This window comes from Antechinus flavipes, chromosome 2, assembly GCF_016432865.1.
Source record: "Antechinus flavipes isolate AdamAnt ecotype Samford, QLD, Australia chromosome 2, AdamAnt_v2, whole genome shotgun sequence".
NCBI lineage: Eukaryota > Metazoa > Chordata > Mammalia > Dasyuromorphia > Dasyuridae > Antechinus > Antechinus flavipes.
Window position 1 is genome coordinate 160,506,242 of NC_067399.1, and position 21,185 is coordinate 160,527,426.

The 21,185-nt window shown below is 36.1% G+C and overlaps 1 protein-coding gene and 1 non-coding gene across 2 annotated transcripts in view; both read left to right on the plus strand.

Moving 5' to 3' along the window:
- The first annotated feature begins 575 nt into the window (after positions 1-575).
- Positions 576-21,185, plus strand: part of SNX5 (sorting nexin 5) — a 46,876-nt gene continuing 26,266 nt past the window's right edge. Inside the window, exon 1 of the mRNA XM_051975881.1 lies at positions 576-668. Coding sequence (XP_051831841.1) covers positions 621-668 — 48 coding nt within the window. The 5' untranslated portion in view covers positions 576-620. The remainder of the gene's footprint in view (positions 669-21,185) is intronic.
- On the plus strand, positions 12,776-13,020 carry LOC127552673 (small nucleolar RNA SNORD17). The gene has a single exon (XR_007951528.1). It is a non-coding gene; the product is annotated as a small nucleolar RNA SNORD17 (small nucleolar RNA).

Sequence of the window (21,185 nt, forward strand, 5' to 3'; positions counted from 1 at the left end):
TTGGCGGGAGGGAGAGCCGCAACCATCATGCACTGCGACTGCTATTCCCCGCTCCGCCCCTCACCCACTTTCGTCCCTATGGACAGCTGCCCCTTAAAACAGACTACGAGGCGCTGAGGCTCGGGAGTGGGGTGGGGTGATGGTCCCGTGATCAGTCTCTGCTCTCGATTCTCTTTCTTTTAGCTTTCAGACCGCCATCTTGAGTTAGGGCTCCGGCAGGAGCAGTGAGTTCTGCGAGGCGAGGCGAGTCGTCCTGCAGGAAGAGTCGGCTTCTCTCAGTGGTGGGACTGATAGCATCCTCTCTTTTCTTCTTCCTTTCCTCTCTAAACTTGAGATTAGCGACCAGGACAGACAGGGTATGTGAGAAAGGGATTAGATATAGAACGCGTTCCTCTGCCCGGCTCCAAAATGGTGGGCAGGCGGCGGGCCCGGAGTCAGGCCTGGCCTTGTAAACTGCCACGTGCGGTTCGCTAGGGCGTTGCTGGGATGGTGGAGGAGTCCAGCGGCGTGGAGAGACAGGGGCGGAGCCACGGACCGACGGGAGACTAGGTACTTTAGCGGAGGCGGGAGCTAGAGGAGCCGCAGTCGCAGCTTCTCTTCCTCTCGCTACTTTATTCGCTATGGCCTCCGTTCCCGAGCTGCTGAAGCAGGAGGACGACCGCAGCAAGGTGAGCATAGGTGGGGCGTAGCCGTCTCTTCCGCAGATTGCCAACTTTCTTCACCCGCCCTATCTTTCTGGGTCGCTAGCTAGCAGCCCCCTAGAAGTCCCTTTATTTCTTTTGTCTCTTGCTCTCTGCCGCCACGTTTCTAATAGCTCAGACTTCCCCATTCTCTCTGGCCCGTCCCTGCGGGCTCTACGCGTTCTTTTCTTCCACTTGGTCTTCATCACATCCCCTTCTCTTCCATTGTTTATCCTTTGAAATTGACACGCCAAATTTGTGCTTCCCGAAATTGACATGCTATCTTTTATACACCTTCCTCCAGACACTCACCTGGTAATTGACAGGCGGGCGGGCCGATTGAACTGAACACACTGTGTACCTTTCTCCCCCTGCACTCCCCCGAGTCCCAGTCTACTGTATTCCTCTTGAAAGCTAATATACACACACACTATATGTATGTTATTGTCAATTCTACTGGGAATACATAAACACACTATCCCTCTTACCCCTCAAAAAATTATCCGATAAGCTCTGAAAAGCATAATTAATAATTAAAAACATTTGAGCGCTTTAAGGTTGTGTCTGTTCTCGATGGAAGAATAATAATGATTTAGCAATACGTTTATATCAACTCATGTTTTCTGGTAACACCTGTGAGGTAGGCGATTTTCATTTTACAGGTGAAGAAATATACCGCAAAAGGCTAAGTGATTTTCTAGGCTTCGTGATAGTATTTTTTTTTTAGGTAAAATTTGAACTCGGGTCTAGCACTCTCTTCACTGTGTAAGTCTGCTGTATTTTCCCAGTTGATTGTAAACTACATTAGAGCCTAAAAAAGCACAAAAAAGAACAAAAAGCTCTAATGAAGGAAGTACTTTGCACCTTTTAAGTGCAAAATAAATGTTTGCTGAACAGAATCACAGGGTGAACTATATTCTTAGTGACTTTATTTTGAATTAAGTATTGTGATATATATACATGTTATTCTGAACATTCCTGTGATGGTTTCCCTGAGGTATAGTTAATCGTTTCAGAGAGGATGGGAAAGATGAAATGCTATGAGTTTGATTGTAAATATAATAAAAAGTCTGAAAGATATTCCTTATTGTCTCTTGAAATTTTTGCCTTTGGCGGTTTTTTGGGTTAATGAAACACTAGCTTTTTTCTCTTTTTTTTTGGCTATGGAATAAATGTTGAGAGTTTGTCAATTTTTTAGAAACAAGAATTGAACTTGGCATCGTTCACTTTGGTTTGTCCTCGAGTTTAATTCCTCTCAAGAAGAACTTTGGCCTTCATATTGAGAGGATTCCAATAAATTTAAGAAAAATTACATACTTCATACATTGTAGTTTTTTTTTTTTCTTTGCACGTGGCTGGTACTTGTTGAGTTGAATTTACATCTTCCATTGTCAAGGATTATATAAATTAATTCCCCTTTTCTGTTCAAATGTTGAAAGTGATGAAAGAATTTAATCTAGATAAAACTGGCCAGTTTTTAAACTAACTCAAAGACTTGGAATATGAACTATCCCCTCTTTCTTATTTTCTTTTTTTTTTTTTTTGTTTGTTTCATTTGATTTATTTAAAAACAATAACAACTAGGACACCAGTCAAGGCAAACCGCACAGATTTCCCACAGTAGAAAGTCTATGGGATGATTTTGTTCATGATTTAGGTCTCTACAGGGATTTTTTTTTTTTAATTATAGTTTTATTATGGGTAATTTTTCAACATTGACCCTTGCAAAACCTTCTGTTCTAACTTTTCCCTTCCTCCCCACCCCCTCCCTTAGATGGCAGGTAGTTCAATACATGTTAAATCCAATATATGTATACGTATTTATACAATTATCTTAAATTGGATCTAGAAAGAAAGAAAAAAACCCGAGAAGGAAAACAAAAATTCAAGCAAACCATAACTGAGTTATCCCGTATTTCTGATTCCTAGAACAGGCAAAAACATGACAGTTTATATGTGGATTGTAATATGCAAAATCTTTGATATTTTGGAGCAAAGGTTTTTTTTTTTTTTTCCTGAAGCAATTGAGATTAAAGTGACTTGCCTAGGGTCACACAGCTAGGAAGTAATATCTGAGGCCGAATTTGAACTCGGGTCCTTTTGATTTCAGGGCTAGTGTTCTATTCACTGTGCCCTCTAGCTGCCCGCAAAGATTTTTTTTTAAACTGAACTTGTGTAATCATTCCATAGCACAAGCATTTTAGTTTACAATTTTTAATATTTTATTTTTAATTTTTATTTTCAGTTCCAATTTTTCCCTCTCCCTTCATTTCCCACAACCATGGAGAAGGTAAAAAAAAAAAAAATTATATATATGAAATCCGCTAGCTTGTAAAGCTATAATTTAGCTTTTGAATTGAAACCCTCCCTTGAACTAGTTTATGATTTTTTTTTTACTATGTCTTTCCTTAAATTGACATGAAATATCAGTGCCATGCACTGGAGATTATTCATCCAAAATATTAATGTGGGACTTGAGTTGGATGTCTATCATCATTCCCTAATGATCACCTTAATGTTCACTTCTTCCAGTCATGTGCCCTTTATAATGACTTCATGTTACTGTTTACTGAAATCTTAAATCTATTCCATTCATTAGTCTTCCATAACTGCAATTTTGATTCATAGAATTTTAAGAATAAATATTTGGTTGTAATCTGACATAAGTTCTGTATGCAAAAAAAAAAAAAAAAAACAACAAAAACTTTGGCAAGTATTTGGAAGCGAATTGGAATTAAGTTCCATTATATAGAAATTTTCTTTAAAAAAAAAAGTGACTTTCCCATTAATAGTAAGCTTTTATTCTATGGATTATTAAGCAAATTTGATCTTATTGGTCAGGTTCCTGCATTTTTAACATGACTTTTTGGCTCAAATGAAACAGAGCTTGATTATTTCAACAAGAGGGTCATTGTTTCCTGTATGAGTTATTGAAATGCTACTTTGTGTGGCAGAGATTTTAGTTTGGTGTACATTTTGTGTGTGCGTGTATGTTATGCCCTGAATAAAATTATTATGGCCTTCCTTGCAGTTAGGATTGAGTCAGAAAAAACCTTGACCCTCTGACCACTTTACCTAACATTGTGTCATAAACTCCTGGTGCATTATCCCCTTCTATTTGAGTATTGGCCCTTGCCTCACTGTCTCCTGCTCTTTACCTTCTTGTCTTAACTCCTATCCTGTCAGGATTAAGTTATGATTGATCCTTTCCTGGAATTATGGCTTGTCTGTCCACCCAGTGTCCCTGCTCCCCTTATCTGCCTTTTTTTTTCCTCTATAAGATTGTATATTCTTATATGTATTATATATATTCTGTTTGCAAACCCTAGTTAGCAAAAACCCTATGTACATTCCCTGCCTTAGTTCCTCGTGGCTGGAGTGATTTGGATATGAGTCCCATCTGGTTGTCTAGCCTAAACTCTCCCATTAAAAAATTAAAAACCAATCTCTGTCTTGCCTCAGTTTCTCTGGTTTATGACAATAAGTGTAATAAGCTGGTATTTTTTGTGGGCATGTGAGAGTCATGATTAGTAAGTGTACTCTTTCGTGATTTTGATATTGTTATGAAAACTAGCCATATAAATATTTAAGGATGGATATTTTGTCATCAACTTGTTTTTCTGTAATTTTCCTTTTCCCCTTTTCAGTTTATTTTAATTACTATTCTCTTGAGATTAGCATCTGGAAATCTTAATTCTAAACATCTCCTTAAGATCACAAATATTTTAAGAAAGCCAACTTTTCAACTTTGTCTTGTTTTTTGCATAGGAGTGGGAGGGGAGAGTTCAGCTGACATTGCTACATTCCTTGGTTTTCTATTTCCTGTTTATCTTATTCCTCCTTCCCTCTTCCTTCCCCCAAGTGTTGAAAGAGTTCTCCCAATTTCTCTGATCCTCCTGACCAACTTTGTAGGGACATAACTGGCCTTTAGGAAGTGAAACACTGTTTTTGCCTTGCAAATAGTCCTAGAGTTTGGATGAAAAGATAATTGTAGCAACTTTGGTTGCCCTTTGTGTTTACTATATAATTGTTAACAATTGGATTGCTTAGGGAACATTGGGCTTTCTATTTGAATCTTTTAAAACTTAACATTTTAATTTTTTCCTTTCCTGTTATATTTGCCACAACCATTATTAGAAACTTCATTAAGGAGACAATATGCTAGTTATAGCAAAGAATAAGAAAGTTGCCTTTTCCTTTGAGGTCTAGCTTTGGGGTACCTAAATGAAATTAGGGTTAAGGTCTAGTGGCAGGTTTGGGGTACAGATTCGGCGCAAGGTGGTCTAGTAGCGGCGCGAGTTCCCAATAAAAGCATTTATTGGCCCAGAGAGCTAGATTGATAAAAGAGGTTTATTATTAGATAAGCAAAGTTAAAGTATAGGCAAAGGTAGAGATAAGGAGGGCACTGGACAGAGGGTCCAGTGGACAGAGGGTCCTCACATGGTAGCCATGTTTGGAATCTCTGCAAAGAGGGGTTCCCAGCGTGGCCTTTTTATAATAGGAGACTTAGCTCGAGGGGCTTTCGGGTGTAGCCCCAAAGTTGGCTCATATCCGGGTGGGGCTGGGAACAGATCAGATCTTCTATTGGAATTCAAAGGGACTAGGATTTGTGAGTTAAAGGGCAATTTACATAATTAACTAGGAGAGGGTGGGAATCTAGAAAGGAAGCTTTCCCGCATCATTCCCCCCTCAAGCAGTTGGAACTTAAATTCATTTAAGGAAAAAGACATGGGGCAAAGTCTCTTATTGAGACAGAGAATGGAAGATTTTCTCCTTCCAGGATTTTCCAAGTTCAGGGGTCCCCTCTTCAATCTTACATCAATAATTTGTTGTATGAGATTGGACCAAATCTATTTTGATCATTGGATGTGCCCTGCAGGTTGTTTTTTCAGTGAGATGGATAAACGTTCCCATGATAGACATTTGCCTCTTCCTTAAAAAGTGATCTCCACGGCTGATAGAAGGACTAAGTGCTGTTTTAATTTTTCCCCAGCAAAAAAGTTAAAGTGCTGGATTTGCCATAATCAGAAACCTACTTTTGATACTTACTAGTTGTGTTACATGAGCAAGTCATTTAACCTTAGCCTCAGTTTTCTTTTGAATTAAATATGAGATTAAGCTCAGATTCATATTAAATTATTACTTATAAAGTTGTGAAAGTGAAATGAGATAATATGTATAGTTTTTTGGGAAACTTTATTAATTTAGATATCAGCTATTAATAATTTTAATATTTATATACATATAAGTATATAGTTATAAAGGGATTATGTTCCCGTAAGACTGCACATTTAAAACTAAAATTTGAGCCTTATACTTAGTTATACCCATAATAGGAAAACACATTAATTTATATTTAGTCTTAAAATTTTTTGCCAATATTTCAAGAAAATAAAATGACTGATAGTCCCACAAAAATATCTTATAGACAAAATTACCTCACTGAAAACTAATATGTGCTGCTGGAATCATAAGCTTGTTTATTACATTTAATTGGTTACTCTTTGTTGCTCCCCCTAGTTCTCTTAGGTTTTGCTTATTAACCATTTACATATCTTTTTTCAGGAAACAAGGAATTTGAAGTAGTCTGGAGCAGGTTCTTCTATATTGTCAGACTGTCTCTTCTGGATTCTGTTTTGAGGGATTCCTTAGGCTATCGGGATCACCTTTGTAGCTCTTTAATGGCAAATGGTCAAATGTGCTTTGATTTTGTCCTGTTAATCTTTTTTCCCCACTTTCCACCTCTCTTCTCCCTGTAGAAGAAAAGTCAAACAAACTATGAAAGGAAACGTGTAAGAAGAAGAAAAAGAGTCTTCAGAGCCACATTGGAACAAAATTCAAAATCTAACCTAATAAAAGACTTTCTCTCCCCCCCCCCCCCCTCCCAAGAGAGATTTCTTAGGAGGGCTCTGGGATAAATGTTAACTTTTTCTGAACAGCTAGTGTTGTAGAGAAGAATAAAAATGATACTGAATGGATGAGAACAATTTTTTCCTCTAAAAACATTATATGCAGCATTTTTTCACTTTTATTTTGCTTGCAAATTTCTTTGATCTTTTCTTTATATTCATGGTATTTTATTCCTGATATATATTCCTAAACCCTAGTGTTTATGGATTCCAGCATATATTTAAATAATTTAGAAGATGCATATTATTTAGAATGAATGGGAAAACTGCTATTTTTAAGGATACATAGGGTTAGGAGGGAAAGAATCAGAACAAATTGAGATGGAGCCTAGCCATGACATAGTTTCAATACTTAATCCTTTTACTCCATTATTCTCCCAAAACAACCTTAGCAGATCAACTAGCACCTCTCAGATTGGAATATTTGATGGGAAAACCTAGGCCTTTAATACCCAATCAATATCTTAATTCAGCTGGTGAATACTTAAACGTGTATCTGATTTCACAGTTTTTTAACCAAATGATTTTCAGATGTAGGCAGTTAGTTAAAATCTTGGACATTTTGTTGACCTGATTCCTTTGAACTTAAAGATTCATTAGGTTAATGATCATATGATCTAGATGCTATTAATGTTCCTTTATATATTTTCCTCAATTGCATTTCTTCTGTTTGAACAAAGGTTCCATGAGGATTCTGGTAAGCAATTTTCTTCTTACTAAAAATAGAGCATTTTCCCGTTTTCTGTGTTATACCCAATATCTTTGTTATTCCATATCTTCAATTCCTTCTTCCCCAGATCAGCATTTATGTGTTGTACCATATATTTTAAACCCTGTGTTCATGACCAAATTGGTTTGACACTACTGCTCTAATGCAACTTCTCACTTGAACTATTCTTTTTTTTTTTTTTTTTTTTTCCCCTGAGGCAATTGGGGTTAAGGGACTTGCCCAGGTTCACACAGTTAGGAAATGTTAAGTGTCTGAGGCCAGATTTGAACTCAGGTCTATATAGGGCTGACTATAGGGCTGGTGCTCTATCCACTGCACCACCTAGCTGCCCCTCACTTGAACTATTGAAGTTCGTTTTTAGTTAGTTTCCCTGATTTCATCTTTCACTTTCTAATCTGTCATACACACAACTGCCAAAATCATTTTCCTAAAGCAAAGATATAAGTCTGAGAATATCACTTTCCTACCCTAGAACCTTCAATTCCTTATTGCCTTTGGGATAAAATGAAAATTCCTCAACTGAGTACCATTTGAAGCCTTTTGCAGTCTGGCTGCAGCCTGCTTTTTTCTAGTATTGTTTCATTCTAGCCAAACTAATCTGTTTTCTGATCTTTAGACTTCTTGACATTCATATTCTCATTCTCTCTCTCTCTCTCTCTCTCTCTCTCTCTCTCTCTCTCTCACTCTCAAATCCTTCCTTCCTGGAATGTTTTCCTTTATTTTTGCCTTCTAAATTTCTAGTTTCTTACCATAGTATAACTCTTTAAGGATAAGAGTTGACTTTTGGTTTTTCTTTGTATATTCAGTGCTGTAATCAGTCAAGAATTTAAGTACCTACTTTGTGTTAGATTCAGTGCATACAAAAGTAGATGCTTGTTAAATGGTATTGAGCCTCTTCACTTTCCAGATGACCAAACCCTAAGGTCACTTTCAGATAATAACAAAGTTGGGATTTAAAAATCCCTGCTCTTGGATTCCAAATTATCTTGTTGCATCATACCTCATCACTCTTTGTATATTATTATTTCTGGGTTTTCTATTTTACCTTAAAAAAAAAGTTTATAGATTGGCGGCAATCCAAGTTACTTTTATAAAAATTACATATTAAATGATTTATCAATTATAGTTTAAAAGATCAGTTTACTTATGAAACTATAGACAAAGATATGTTAAAAGGACATTGTTGTTTTGCCTAAGTTTCTCGAATTTCTAATACAAACTTATGTAGAAGTCAGACTACTAGCACAGAGGATTTTAACTTGGCATCTGACTTTTAACAGATTTTTATTTAAATGTTTTTCAATGTAATTAGTTTCCTTTGTAATCATCTCCATTTCATTTTATGCGTTTTACTCATGATACCGAAGAATCAGTGGACTTGACTATACTGCCAAAGAAGAGCCTTTTCCAACAAAGTCAGACCTCTGGACTAGCAATAGTAGTTTCTTGTGCAGCAAGTTCTCAAAAATTGATAAGTGTGTTGCAATATTTCATCTTATGTTTGTTTTTCTCACTTTAATTATAGGCTAGAAAATTAAATGTAATGTACTCCTATGGGACAATAGAGATTTGAAATAATGGGGATGAATACATCTCACAAGTTCCGTTTGGACTTAAAAATTTTGTTTGAGTGATTAAATTATAAAGGTTGAACACTTGGAGAAGCAAAAACTTTAATTTTGTGATGATGAATGAAGTGGGTTTTTTGTTTGTTTTTGTCTAACCTATAATTTGGCCAAGAAAAGTTCAGTTTTTCTATGTAACAAAAAATACTTCTAACATTTTTTCATTTTAAGATGGTTGTTAATGCAGAGCCAGATGATCTACATGAAATTAAATGGAGGTTAAAGGTGAAAATGAAGGGGAAAACATTTAGATCCGACTGTAAGATTAGATCTAAAATACTTCAAAACCATCTCTATTGTTTTTTGGGTGAAATGCAAGAATTCTTTTCATAGTTGGCTATTTAACTAGAAACAAACAAACCCATTGCTTGCAACAAGAAGGAAAGCAGCTCAGCAAATCTTAAGTTTAAGATTAATTGAATCCTTTTTGATATAGAATGATTACTTTGATGCGGGAAAGCTTGCTTTCTAGATTCCCACCCTCTCCTAGTTAATAATGTAAATTGCTCTTTAACTCACACATCCTGGTCCTTTTGAATTCCAATAGAAGATTTGGCCTGTTCCCAGCCCCACCCGGATATGAGCCAACTTTGGGGCTACACCCGAAAGCCCCTCGAGCTAAGTCTCCTATTATAAAAAGGCCACACTGGGAACCCCTCTTTGCAGAGATTCCAAACATGGCTACCATGTGAGGACCCTCTGTCCACTGGACCCTCTGTCCAGTGCCCTCCTTATCTCTACCTTCGCCTATACTTTACCTTTGCTTATATAATAATAAACCTCTTTTATCAATCTAGCTCTCTGGGCCAATAAATGCTTTTATTGGGAACTCGCGCCGCTACTAGACCACCTTGCGCCGAATCTGTACCCCAAACCTGCCACTAGACCTTAACCCTAATTTCATTTAGGTACCCCAAAGCTAGACCTCAACAACTTGACTACCATTAGATGCAATAATTTTATAATTATCTGAATTTTATTATATCATTAAAAAAAAAAAGATTCAAAAGCAAGAAACCTTTTCTTCTTCCTCCCCCCTACCCCCAGAATAAATTTCTGAATTGAAATTTTTTTAATGTAACATGATTTGGCTCAGTTAAATGTGAAGGAGAGGCAGTAAGAGGGATGGAATCTAATACCATGAGCAATAAGGAACTAGAGAAGACTTGAGGGATTGATGGGCTATGGATTATTAACTTTAAACTTTTGGAAGGGCTTTTGTGTGGAAGATGATTAGCCTTTTTATGACTTCTAAACCTGAATTAGTAGTACCTGCTGTGAGAGGAAATTAATTAGCATTTTTTTATTGTAAGAGCTTACTTTCTTTTAGAATTCCTTTTGTTAATTCTGAAGGAAGTTTAGACCTTTCATCAATGATGTTTCAGGGAAATTTCCTTTTTAAAGGATAATTATCAACAGACTTTTATTGGTAGGTGCTAAACATTGTATTATAAATACTGTAAATGAAACAATCCCTCTTCTAAGGAGCTTACTTTGTAGTTGTGAGACCCCAGAGGTGTTGAGAATCAGAAAGGGAGCCTAGTTTGGCTGAATTTGAAGAATAGGGAAAGGAGTTAACTTCTAATAAGGATGAATGATCAGGTTCTGGCCAAGTTTTCATGAAGGGCTTTAAAAACTAAACAAACTAAAACTTAAAAAAAAAAAAAAAAAGTTGTATTTGACATACTAGTGACCATACAGAACCACTGGGCATTTTGAATTAGGGAAATGACTTAGTCAGATCTGTATTTATGGAAAATCAAATTTTCAGTGTGGATTATAGAACTGGTAAAATGCCTTCCAGTTTAGATTCTCCAATTATTCATGATACTTTTTTCCTGATCACTTTGTTTTGAAATTTGTAACCCATGCAAAATGAAGTTCATGCTGGAAGTATTTCCTTGGTGAGGAGGAAGTGCTAAAAATTCCTTTTCCAGAAGGGAAACTGATGCAAACTGGATCTTAGTTTTAGAGCTGGGAGGAACCTTAGGGGACATCTTCCAAGCTCATCCCCCTGATGCTCTTCCTAGGTTTCCCCACAACTGCCCCAAACCTATAATTGAGTTACTGCGGAGACACACCATAAATGTCACTCTGGGGAAATAGTGAAACTTGGAAGGAAGGAGAAAAAAAGGAACTAATGAATATGGAATGTCACCTTGGAGGCGTCACTATTTTACTTGGATAGTTAATTTGTTTTAATGAACATCACCAGTGAATTTTTTGTTATTCGTGACTGCATAATATGATTTAGCATCTTTGTATTTTCATTTTAGCATGCACTGATTCTAAATGAAGCCTTAGTTGGTAGAGACCCAATTTTGAAGGAACTACTTGCCTGTTCCCGATTGCTCCTTTTGTTCATTTTTGCTGCTAACATGACAACCTTAGAATTATTGAAGTAGAAGAGGCCTTAGAAATCAAGGAACTTGTCCAAAGTTCCTTTGGATATTGGTAATTGGAAACCCAACTCTAAACTTTACTGGATGCTAGCTCCTTGAGGATAGAGATGATGCATGGTGTACAAATTAGGTACTTAACTTTGAATTGGACACAACCTGAAGAGGTAATTATTTACATGTTTATTTACAGGAGCATCTCGAATCTCTTGAAATGGCTGTGGTCATTTGGCTAGTAGGCATTGGAGACAGCTTTTGACTACAGGTCTTTGGATTCAGGGCCAGTATCTGTTGGTTGTCTTTCCTTCTGGAATGACATCACAATATGTTAGAATATGATTGTCATTGAACAGATCAATGCAAGTTTGGAATGCGCTGCCATAAGCTAGATACAAATAGTCCCTATGAACATTTGCAGTAGCTTCTCTAACTTTGTGCATCTCATGTTTCTTTTGAGCTAATTCAATTTTGCTTTGCTCATAGAGCACAGCACCTTCTCTGATGAGAGCACACTGTGCAGGGCAATCCTGTGCCAGTTTTTCGTGTAAAACAGTCGATTCTAAAGTTCTTAAGAGAGACTTTAAGAGTATCCTTCTATCACTTTTTTGACCACCTTGTGAGCGCTTGCCCAGTGTGAGTTCTCCCTAAAATAATCGTTTTAGCAAGCATATATTTGACATTTGAAAAATTGTTGACCAGCCCAACAGAGCTGCACACTCTGCAGTAAGAGTTGGAAGGCTTAGCAATTTAGTTTAAAAAAGAACCTTGGGATCTGATATTTTATCCTGCTGGGTCTTTGTCAGAATTTTCCTAAGACAATTCAAATGGGTAAGTGGATAAATTCTATTACCCAGAGATGTCCAGATTGATAATAAAATTGACACATGCATTGTCAGAGCTAGCTCAGTGTTTGGAGGCTCAGAAAAAAAGTGTGGGAAAGGAGAGATATTATTAGTCTGACTTCCAAACTGAAAGGCTACAGAGCTGTTGTGCTGACCTCATTGTTGTATGCCTGTGAAACCTGGATTGTCTACCAGTACCAGGCCAGGAAGGAATTGCTTCCATTTGAATTGTGTTTGTATCTAGAATAGGGAAGAGTACTATATTGGGAATTGGAAGAATTGAGTTCAAATTTGAACTATGCTATTTGTTATCTTTATAACCTAAGGTAAGTCATTGAAACCCTCTGGGGCATTTGCTTCCTTATAGTAAAATGAGTGCATTGGACTAGGGAACTCTTAGGAATCCTTCCAGATCTAGATCGGTGATCCTATATCATACTGGGAAAGAATTTAAACCATTGCACTTTAGATATCAGGTCAGTCTGTGTAGGTGAAGTGATTTTAGCTGATTACATTCCTTTGAGGTAGACTAGGATAATGTTTATTCTTTGTTTCTACACTTGGATCTGTGTCCTTGGCTTGCAGTATATGTGAAATGATGATGAAGTTTATCCATTCTCTGAGTGTGCTGCTCTACCCTTCCTACAGCTCTCAGCTCCTGTTCTAGGAACTGGGTTATGTGACCTCCAGATGCCCTCCAGGCTTGCAGTGTTCTACTGTACATGGCAGGTGTGTTTGGTGGCCATGCTGGTAGGAAGGGATGGAGTCAGCAGAGGTGGAACCTTTTCTAGTTAAGATTCCATCTTGCCAAGACGAATGACTGGTGTCTGATCACATGCTGCAGCCTAGCCTATTTCTTTGATACTGACATTTCTGCTGAGCTATGGATTGTGGACACTCACATCAGGCCTTTGTTATACCTTTGGATACCACTGACTCATTAAGATATATTTAGAATGAGAGAAGGAACTTTTTAATGTTTGTATCTATAATGTTTAGGCATGGTATGTTCTTAATAAGCTCTTGTCGATTAATGGAAAGAAATGTTTAGAGGCTAAGATGAATTAATGAAGAGGGAATGTGGCCTGAATTCTAGTGCCTTCTCTGCTACTTACTGATAGATCTTGGGCAGTGGTTCCTGGAAATATTGTAAGTTGCTTGTTAAGCTTTAGTAAGTTTACAATAAAATTGCACAACTGTTATAAATCTAGTTGATTTTTAACTTACTGGTTGTAGAGGGGGCAGTGAAAGGGGAAATAAGTCATCATTTTTGTTGGTTTGTAGAATATTTTGGTATGCTGTTCAATTTGGGTATCAATTTTTGAAAAAACTGAAATTAAAGTTAATAGTAACATTGTAAAATGCAGATTTAGATTTTTAGCAGAATTATCTATTTTGTCTTGGTTTTCTAAGAATTCAGGTATATAATTGTTTAGGAAATCACTTATTGCACATATTTTTTGTTTTGATAGTGAAAAACAGAAGCAGTGTTGACTAAAAACACTCCCCCCCCCCCACTATGATTTTGAGATATAATTTGGATTCCAGTGTGGAAATTGCCAGTTCTAATCCAGCCTCTGACACTTATTTCTAGCTGTGTGACCCTGGGCAATTCATATAACCTAAGTTTGTCTCAGTTTCCCCATCATTAAAATGGGAATGATAATAGCACCTATTTCCCAGAGTTATTGTGGGGATCAAATGATATAATTGTAAAGTGCTTAGCATGGTGCCTGACTTATAGTAAAGTACTACTTAAGATGTTAACTATCATTATTTACAATCTTAGATATTTGCCTAAGGCATTAAGATTTTGTTAGTTGCCTACAGTTATATATTCTGAAGCGGTAATATTTCATTATTAACAATAATTCATTTAAGTACTTTGAGTTCTCACACCCTTATGAGATAGGTAGTGCAAATATTATTTAAAAAAAAAAAAAACTTAGAGAGGCTCTCTTGTTAATAAGGATAGGTACAGGCTCTTCAAACCCATGTTTCTTTTAAACAAGCCTAGCCTTTTCACAGAACCAAATCATTGTAAAGCAAATTTCATTTTCCTACAGGAACTACTCTTTAATTGGTTTTCTCTTTAAGGTCTCAACATCAGTGAATCATAGATTTAGCCAATAATATGCCATTAAAAAAAAAGAATAACCATGACAAAACTCTATAATTGTTTTCAGTGTTTCAAAACCTATAAAGTGGTTGCTGTTAGATGTATTTTTAAAGCCTTGATATATTTTAAAATGCATTTTAAGCATATTAAAAAAATGTGATACTGAATTAGAAATTGGACCCAAATAAAGAAATGGATAGATTTTTTTTTTTTAAGTGAGTGTTTTTGTTTTTGTTTTTTTGTAGTGGTAGGGGAGGTGCTGGAGCACAATGCCCACACTTGTGATTATATCAGTGTAGGACCTTTCTTTTTTTATCTGTAGTTTAGTCTTAGAGAACTGAGGCACACTTAGTATTTTTAGCCTTTCCCCAAGATTATTTATATTGTATGTATATACCTTATATATTACAATTTTTTTGTATGCTATCTTACCAAATAAGATGAGAGTTCCTTGGCTTTCTTTGCATACTCACTGCTTAGCACAGAGCCTGGCACATAGTAATCATTTATTTAAAAGTTTAGTGGTGACACAGCTAGCTTACATTTATCAGAAGTAGAACTTAGATTGAAGGCTCTATAAAGGACAAGGAAATTCATTTAATTTCTGTGCTATGCTGTTTGGTACAAATAAATGTTAGAAGAAGTTTTCTCAGATTTGTTTGAAACAAACCCTTTTATCATTTGTATAACCAATAAAATTATACCATCTTATGCATGTATTTCTTAAGCCATTTCCCAATTATTTTCAGTTCTAAAAAGAGATACTGATGCTATAAATATTTTTGTGCATTTGAGTTCTTTTCCTTTTTCTTTGAGGGATAGGTCTAATAGTAGTATGTTATCACAAAGTCAAAGGGCATGCACAGTTTAGTGATTTTTGGGATATAGTGCCACATTACTTTCCAGAATTTCTGTATCAGTTCACAGCTGCGTCAATAGAGCGTTACTATGTGCTTCTCTCTGTCTCTACCCCCTCCCCCCGCCCTTCCTATTCATTCATTTATTTATTTATTTCAAAGTAATTTCATTTATTTATTTATTTATTTTGAGATTTTAATGACTTTATATTGACAGAACCCATGCCAGGGTAATTTTTTACAGCATTATCCCTTGTACTCACTTCTGTTCCGATTTTTCCCCTCCCTCCCTCCACCCCCTCCCCCAGATGGCAAGCATTCCTTTACATGTTGAATAGGTTACAGTATATCCTAGATACAATAGTTGTTTGCAGAACCGAACAGTTTTCTTGTTGCACAGGGAGAATTGGATTCAGAAGGTAAAAATAACTCGGGAAGAAAAACAAAAATGCAAGCAGTTTATATTCATTTCCCAGTGTTCTTTCTTTGGGTGTAGCTGCTTCTGTCCATTCTTGATCAACTGAAACTGAATTAGCTCTCTTTATCGAAGAGATCCACTTCCATCAGAATACATCCTCATACAGTATTGTTGTTGAGCTATATAATGATCTCCTGGTTCTGCTCATTTCACTCAGCATCAGTTCATGTAAGTCTCTCCAAGTCTCTCTGTATTCATCCTGCTGGTCATTTCTTACAGAACAATAATATTCCATAACATTCATATACCACAATTTACTCAACCATTTTCCAATTGATGGGCATCCATTCAATTTCCAGTTTCTAGCCACTACAAACAGGGCTGCCACAAACATTTTGGCACATACAGGTCCCTTTCCCTTCTTTAGTATCTCTTTGGGGTATAAGCCCAATAGAAACAAACACTGCTGGATCAAAGGGTATGCACAGTTTGATAACTTTTTGGGCATAGTTCCAGATTGCTCTCCAGAATGGTTGGATTTGTTCACAACTGCACCAACGATGCATCAGTGTCCCAGTTTTCCCATATCCCCGCCAACATTCATCATTATTTTTTCCTGTCATCTTAGCCAATCTGACAGATATGTAGTGGTATCTCAAGAGTTGTCTTAATTTGCATTTCTCTGATCAATAGTGATTTGGAACACTCTTTCATATGAGTGGTAATAGTTTCAATTTCATCATCTGAAAATTGTCCATATCCTTTGACCATTTATCAATTGGAGAATGGCTTGATTTCTTATAAATTTGAGTCAGTTCTCTATTTATTTTGGAAATTAGAGAAATTTTTTTTTTGCAAAGATGTTAAATTAACTGTTTTCTTTTTAATTTTGGCTGTATTTTTTTCCCCCTGAAAACATTTTTAAGTTTTATGTAAACTAAAAGTTTACGTAAGTTTCTCTTCAGATCCTCTCTCTCCTCTTTGGTCATGAACTCTTGCAAAAGATAATTCCTTCTTTATTTCTCTACTTTGGGATGTGACCTTGTATATAATATATCCATTTGGGAACTTATTAATATATAGTGTAAGATGTTGGTCTGTACCAAATTTCTGCCTACTTGTTTTCTTTGATAGTTATCCCAGAGGTTTTGGTTGAATTATGAGTTCTTACTTCAGTAGTTGAGGTCTTTAGGTTTATTGAAGTTTTAATCACTTCCACTACTTAACTTTTTGACTTTTCAGTTAGTACTAACTAGTTATAATAATTATTATTGCTTTGTAACATCATATGAAATCGGTTATTTGCTAATCACTTACTTTTTTTGTTCTGTCATATCTTAAAAAGTGATAATCAAATCTGATTTTCATAGCGCTTTTTTCTCCTTTTATCTTCCTCTCTTGCTAAGGAGATACAGTACTTGCAGATTATGTTTTTACAGAATAATAACATTTTTATAACTGGAAGTGCTATAAGAGAACCATTGTTATTTTTTCTGGCTAGTGGGGTGCTGACATATATGTTTGTATTATCAATATGAATCCGTCTTCTATAATTTGGAATTGTATATCTGACATATCAGTTTATGTCCCCCAAACTAGAATTGACGATTTCTCAGCTGTGAATCTACTGAACTACTCCAGCAGTTTCCAAAACTAAAAAACATTGAACAAGCTATTTTAATATGATAGCAAGAATGAAAGCCAATTTCATTAGCCTATAGTTCATAGAGTCAGATCAACAAGTATTTGTTAAATAATTATCTATATGCTAATTTCTGGGAATACAGGGAAAGGTAAAATACAAACAGTTCTTGCTCTCAAGGAGTCCATAGTTTAATGGGCGAAATTGTGTAGAAGTATGTACAGACAAATTGTAAACATAGTAAATTGGAAGAACCAAGAAAGATTTCTTGCAGAAGGTGTGATTTAAGCTGAGACTTGAGGGAAGCCAGGAAATGGAGTCAAAGAGGGAGAGCATTCCAGACATGGGTTACACAATGAAAATACCAGGGAGTTAAGAGATGGCATATTTAATGTAAAACTTGATTTCACAGGATTGTAGTATAGCCCAGAAAGCTGACAAAATGGCTGATCCAGGTAAGGACCCTCTTTTAGTCAATGAGTCAGCTGGAGAGAGTAATAGTCAACTCTGCTCTTGCTCTTCTCTTTAAAAAAAAATTGTTCAATCTTATTTTTGCTTTTTTCAGTCTTTTGGCCACTTCTTTTCTCCATGATTTTTATATCCAAAGATTGAGTGTATCCTAGCAGTCACGTTGTTTAGTTTTTGTATTACTTTGGTTATTTATGCTCAGAATAAATAATATGATCTCATGAAAGATAGATAGGCATATCTTTACCATCTCTTTACTCATCTTGGGTATCAAAAGTTTTTAAGCAATTTTAATTCTGTCTTTTCTAATTCTAAGGTTACTTTCCTTGACAGAAAAAAAAAAGCTCCCTTTTCTCTGACTCTTTTAACATCTCAGTTGCAGTGAACAGTGCTCTAAACGCTTTTTTGTGGTTCTCCTTTTGCCTGTGATTCTCTTTTTACTTAATTCATTTTTCCCCTAAAAACCTCCTTTTTGTTGTCCTTATGTTTTCTTCCCATTTTGTGCTTTGGTGTGTCAGATGCTCTTTATATAGACCTCTGCTACATTTTGTATTCATTTTCTGTTACCTATTCTTTCAACTTTTTAAAATTTAATTTTAAAATTTAAAAATGATTTCTCTGTGCATCCACATTAGTCTCTTAGGCAATTTTCCTTTTTTCCTCATCATAATTATTTTTAATAAATATTTTTAATGTATTCAGAGTTTCATTTAATGTCTTCTCATTTCTCTTGGTCCTCACCTTTAGGATTTTAGGCCATGTAGGATTCATGTGTAATTTTCCTATAAAATTCCATGTTCACTTCCACCCTCCACTCCTCCCCTTCCCTCTGCTCCCCCCCCAAAAAAAGCATATAGTTCCTCATTATTTAGCTTTTTCCCTTTTGGATATTTTTTACCTTTTAAAGGATGACGTTATCATTATGACAATTAAATTATTAGCCATTCTGCTTTTGGTAGAGTTTCATTGGCTGTAAATTGAAGTATCATATTGTTGTGCATGACTTATAATTGTTATGAGTTCAGGTTTTTCCCCCCAAGATAGAATCAAGTAAATATAACCAAAAAGAGATAATGAAAAGGGTGATAATAGGTATCCAGAATCAGTGCTGTATTCAGCAAAAACTTTTTTGTCATCCTGGTTTTGTTCTTGCTCTTGGAAGATTAGCGTAAAATATTATTTAAAAGGAACATGTTCTGGAGTGAAGAGATGATGGTTTCCTTACTTGTTTCCCATTTGGAAGATTGTGCATGTGCAATTCTGGATACCATATTTTAGGAATACCTGTCATTATTTGCAGAGCATGTCAAAAGGATGGGACAGGAAGAACTTTAGGTACTCTTAACATGAAAATGGATTGAAGTGGCTAGAGATAACTTGGAAAAGAAGATTTGATGACAGGCTAGTTATAACTATTTCAAGTAGTTATAGAGCCATCATGTGGAAAAATTATTAGACTTATTCTTCTTGCTAAAGCTCAGTAAGCAACTAGGGCTAGGAATTGCATAGAGGCAGATTTCAGTTCCACTTACAGAGAAATTTCTTTTGAGAAATGCTGGTGTAAAGGATGTGGCTTGAGTGAGTAGTTGGTCTCGGGTATCACTTACAATTGAGAACTTTGTGATTCTGAGGCTGAGAAACTTAAGCTTGGATCCAAAATTTCCTGCTTATTAAATTTGTTATATGGCTATAGATTAAGTCTCCCCATTTATAAAATGGGGGGTGGGGCAGGTCATAATATTTACATTACTTACCTGATAAGAGTTGTGAGAAAATCACTTGTAAACAAAAAGTGTTACATAAATGTGAATTTGTTGTTGATTTATTATTAGTTGATATAGATGGTTTAAGAGACTATTGAAGAGTGAAATTGTTCAACCTTTATTTTGTGTTTTTAAACAATATAATGTAACCCTGGGAAAGGGTATAAATAAGCTCATTGAAAAGAATAAGCCTAAGTTTATGGGAGTAAGAGAACATCCCAAAATTCTAAAAAATTTAAAATTGAAAGAGCGACCTTGAGATTGTCTAGGCAAACTGCCTTATTTTTACAGATGGGGAAACCGTGGTCAGAGTGATTAAATGGGTAAGTAACATCACACAAGTAGTATACAAGATCTGAACTTGAACTTTGTGTTAATTCATTCTAGTTTTTTGTAACTCCATTTGGGGTGTTGATGGCAAAAATACTGGAGTGGTTTTTACAAATGAGGAAACTGAGGCAAACAGGTTAAGTGTCTTACCCAAGATCACAGCCAGTAAGTGTCTGAGGCCAGATTTTAACTTGGGTGTTCTGACCTCCAGGCTGGGTGCTCTCTATACTGTGCAATCTAGCTGCCCTAGGCCTTGAACTTTACCTGCAACTTCCATTGTTGCAGCTTTTTGTCCAAATGTTGGTGAAGCTGCTTTACCAGTCATTGAGCCTTTGAAAATGGGGGTTGGTATGGTGGAGGTGCAGGCCCCTTCTGAGATCCCGGAGAAGATAATTGAAAATTTTGGGGTATTTGGATGTTTGTTGCTAGCGAGGGCTGCTTTTGCCCTTTGAAGCATTGGCAGCATTGGTAAAGTTGTGCAAGTGAGGCTGTAATGACCACAATAGCCTTCTTACCCAGATAAAGTGAGAATCCTGTGGGAAGATTTTGTCACTGATCTAGTATCAAGAATCATTTTGAGAATTTTTGAGAAGCCCTGTTTTTTTCCTTCCAACCAGGGAGTTTGAATATCAATTAGTGTCCGATTCTCTGAGTCATCTTTTCATCTTGCAAGAATCTGCATTAGTCCCAGATATAGACTTAACTTTTTTTTTTTTTTTTCAATTCCTTGAGCAGGTTAAAAAAAAAAAAAGTATGCAAATCTACCAGATTTTATTGGTGTAGGGAAAGGGGTGATCAAGCTTCAGGACCCCAGCAGGAGTTCCCCGCTTTAGCTTCCTGGACTGCCTCTTCATTTTGTGATTATTTCCTCTATAAAACTGACTTGTCTTACTGCCTTGTACTGGACTTTTGGTATTCCCAACCTTCTTAAGTTTGTATTATTAAGACAATTATACATAGTAGTTCTGCAACTTCCCTGGAGCTTTACAATGTCTTGCATGTTGATCAAACTTGCCTGCCTCACTCTGAAATGTAGCTTGATAGTTTAGTGATAATTTTTTAAGCCTAATTAAGCATAAATAGGCAGGGGGCCTAATATCACTATTCTTGTCAGGTATAATGTAGGAGGCTTGAGTATATGATTAATCCAATTCAAAAGTGCTTTATTCATATTTTAAAGATAAATTTCTGATGACATACTTACTCTGTTTATACATCACCTGCAATTCTCACTGTATGCTTCCTGTCGTCCCCGTTCAGAAAACTATCCTTTATAAAAAAGATTACTACCAACCAGCTCATCAGAAAAGAATGATGTAATAAGCAGGATGCCGCACCCACGATTCCTGACCTTTGCAAAGCAGCAATGGGGCAGTGTCTAATAGTTCTTCTTTGGGACCAAG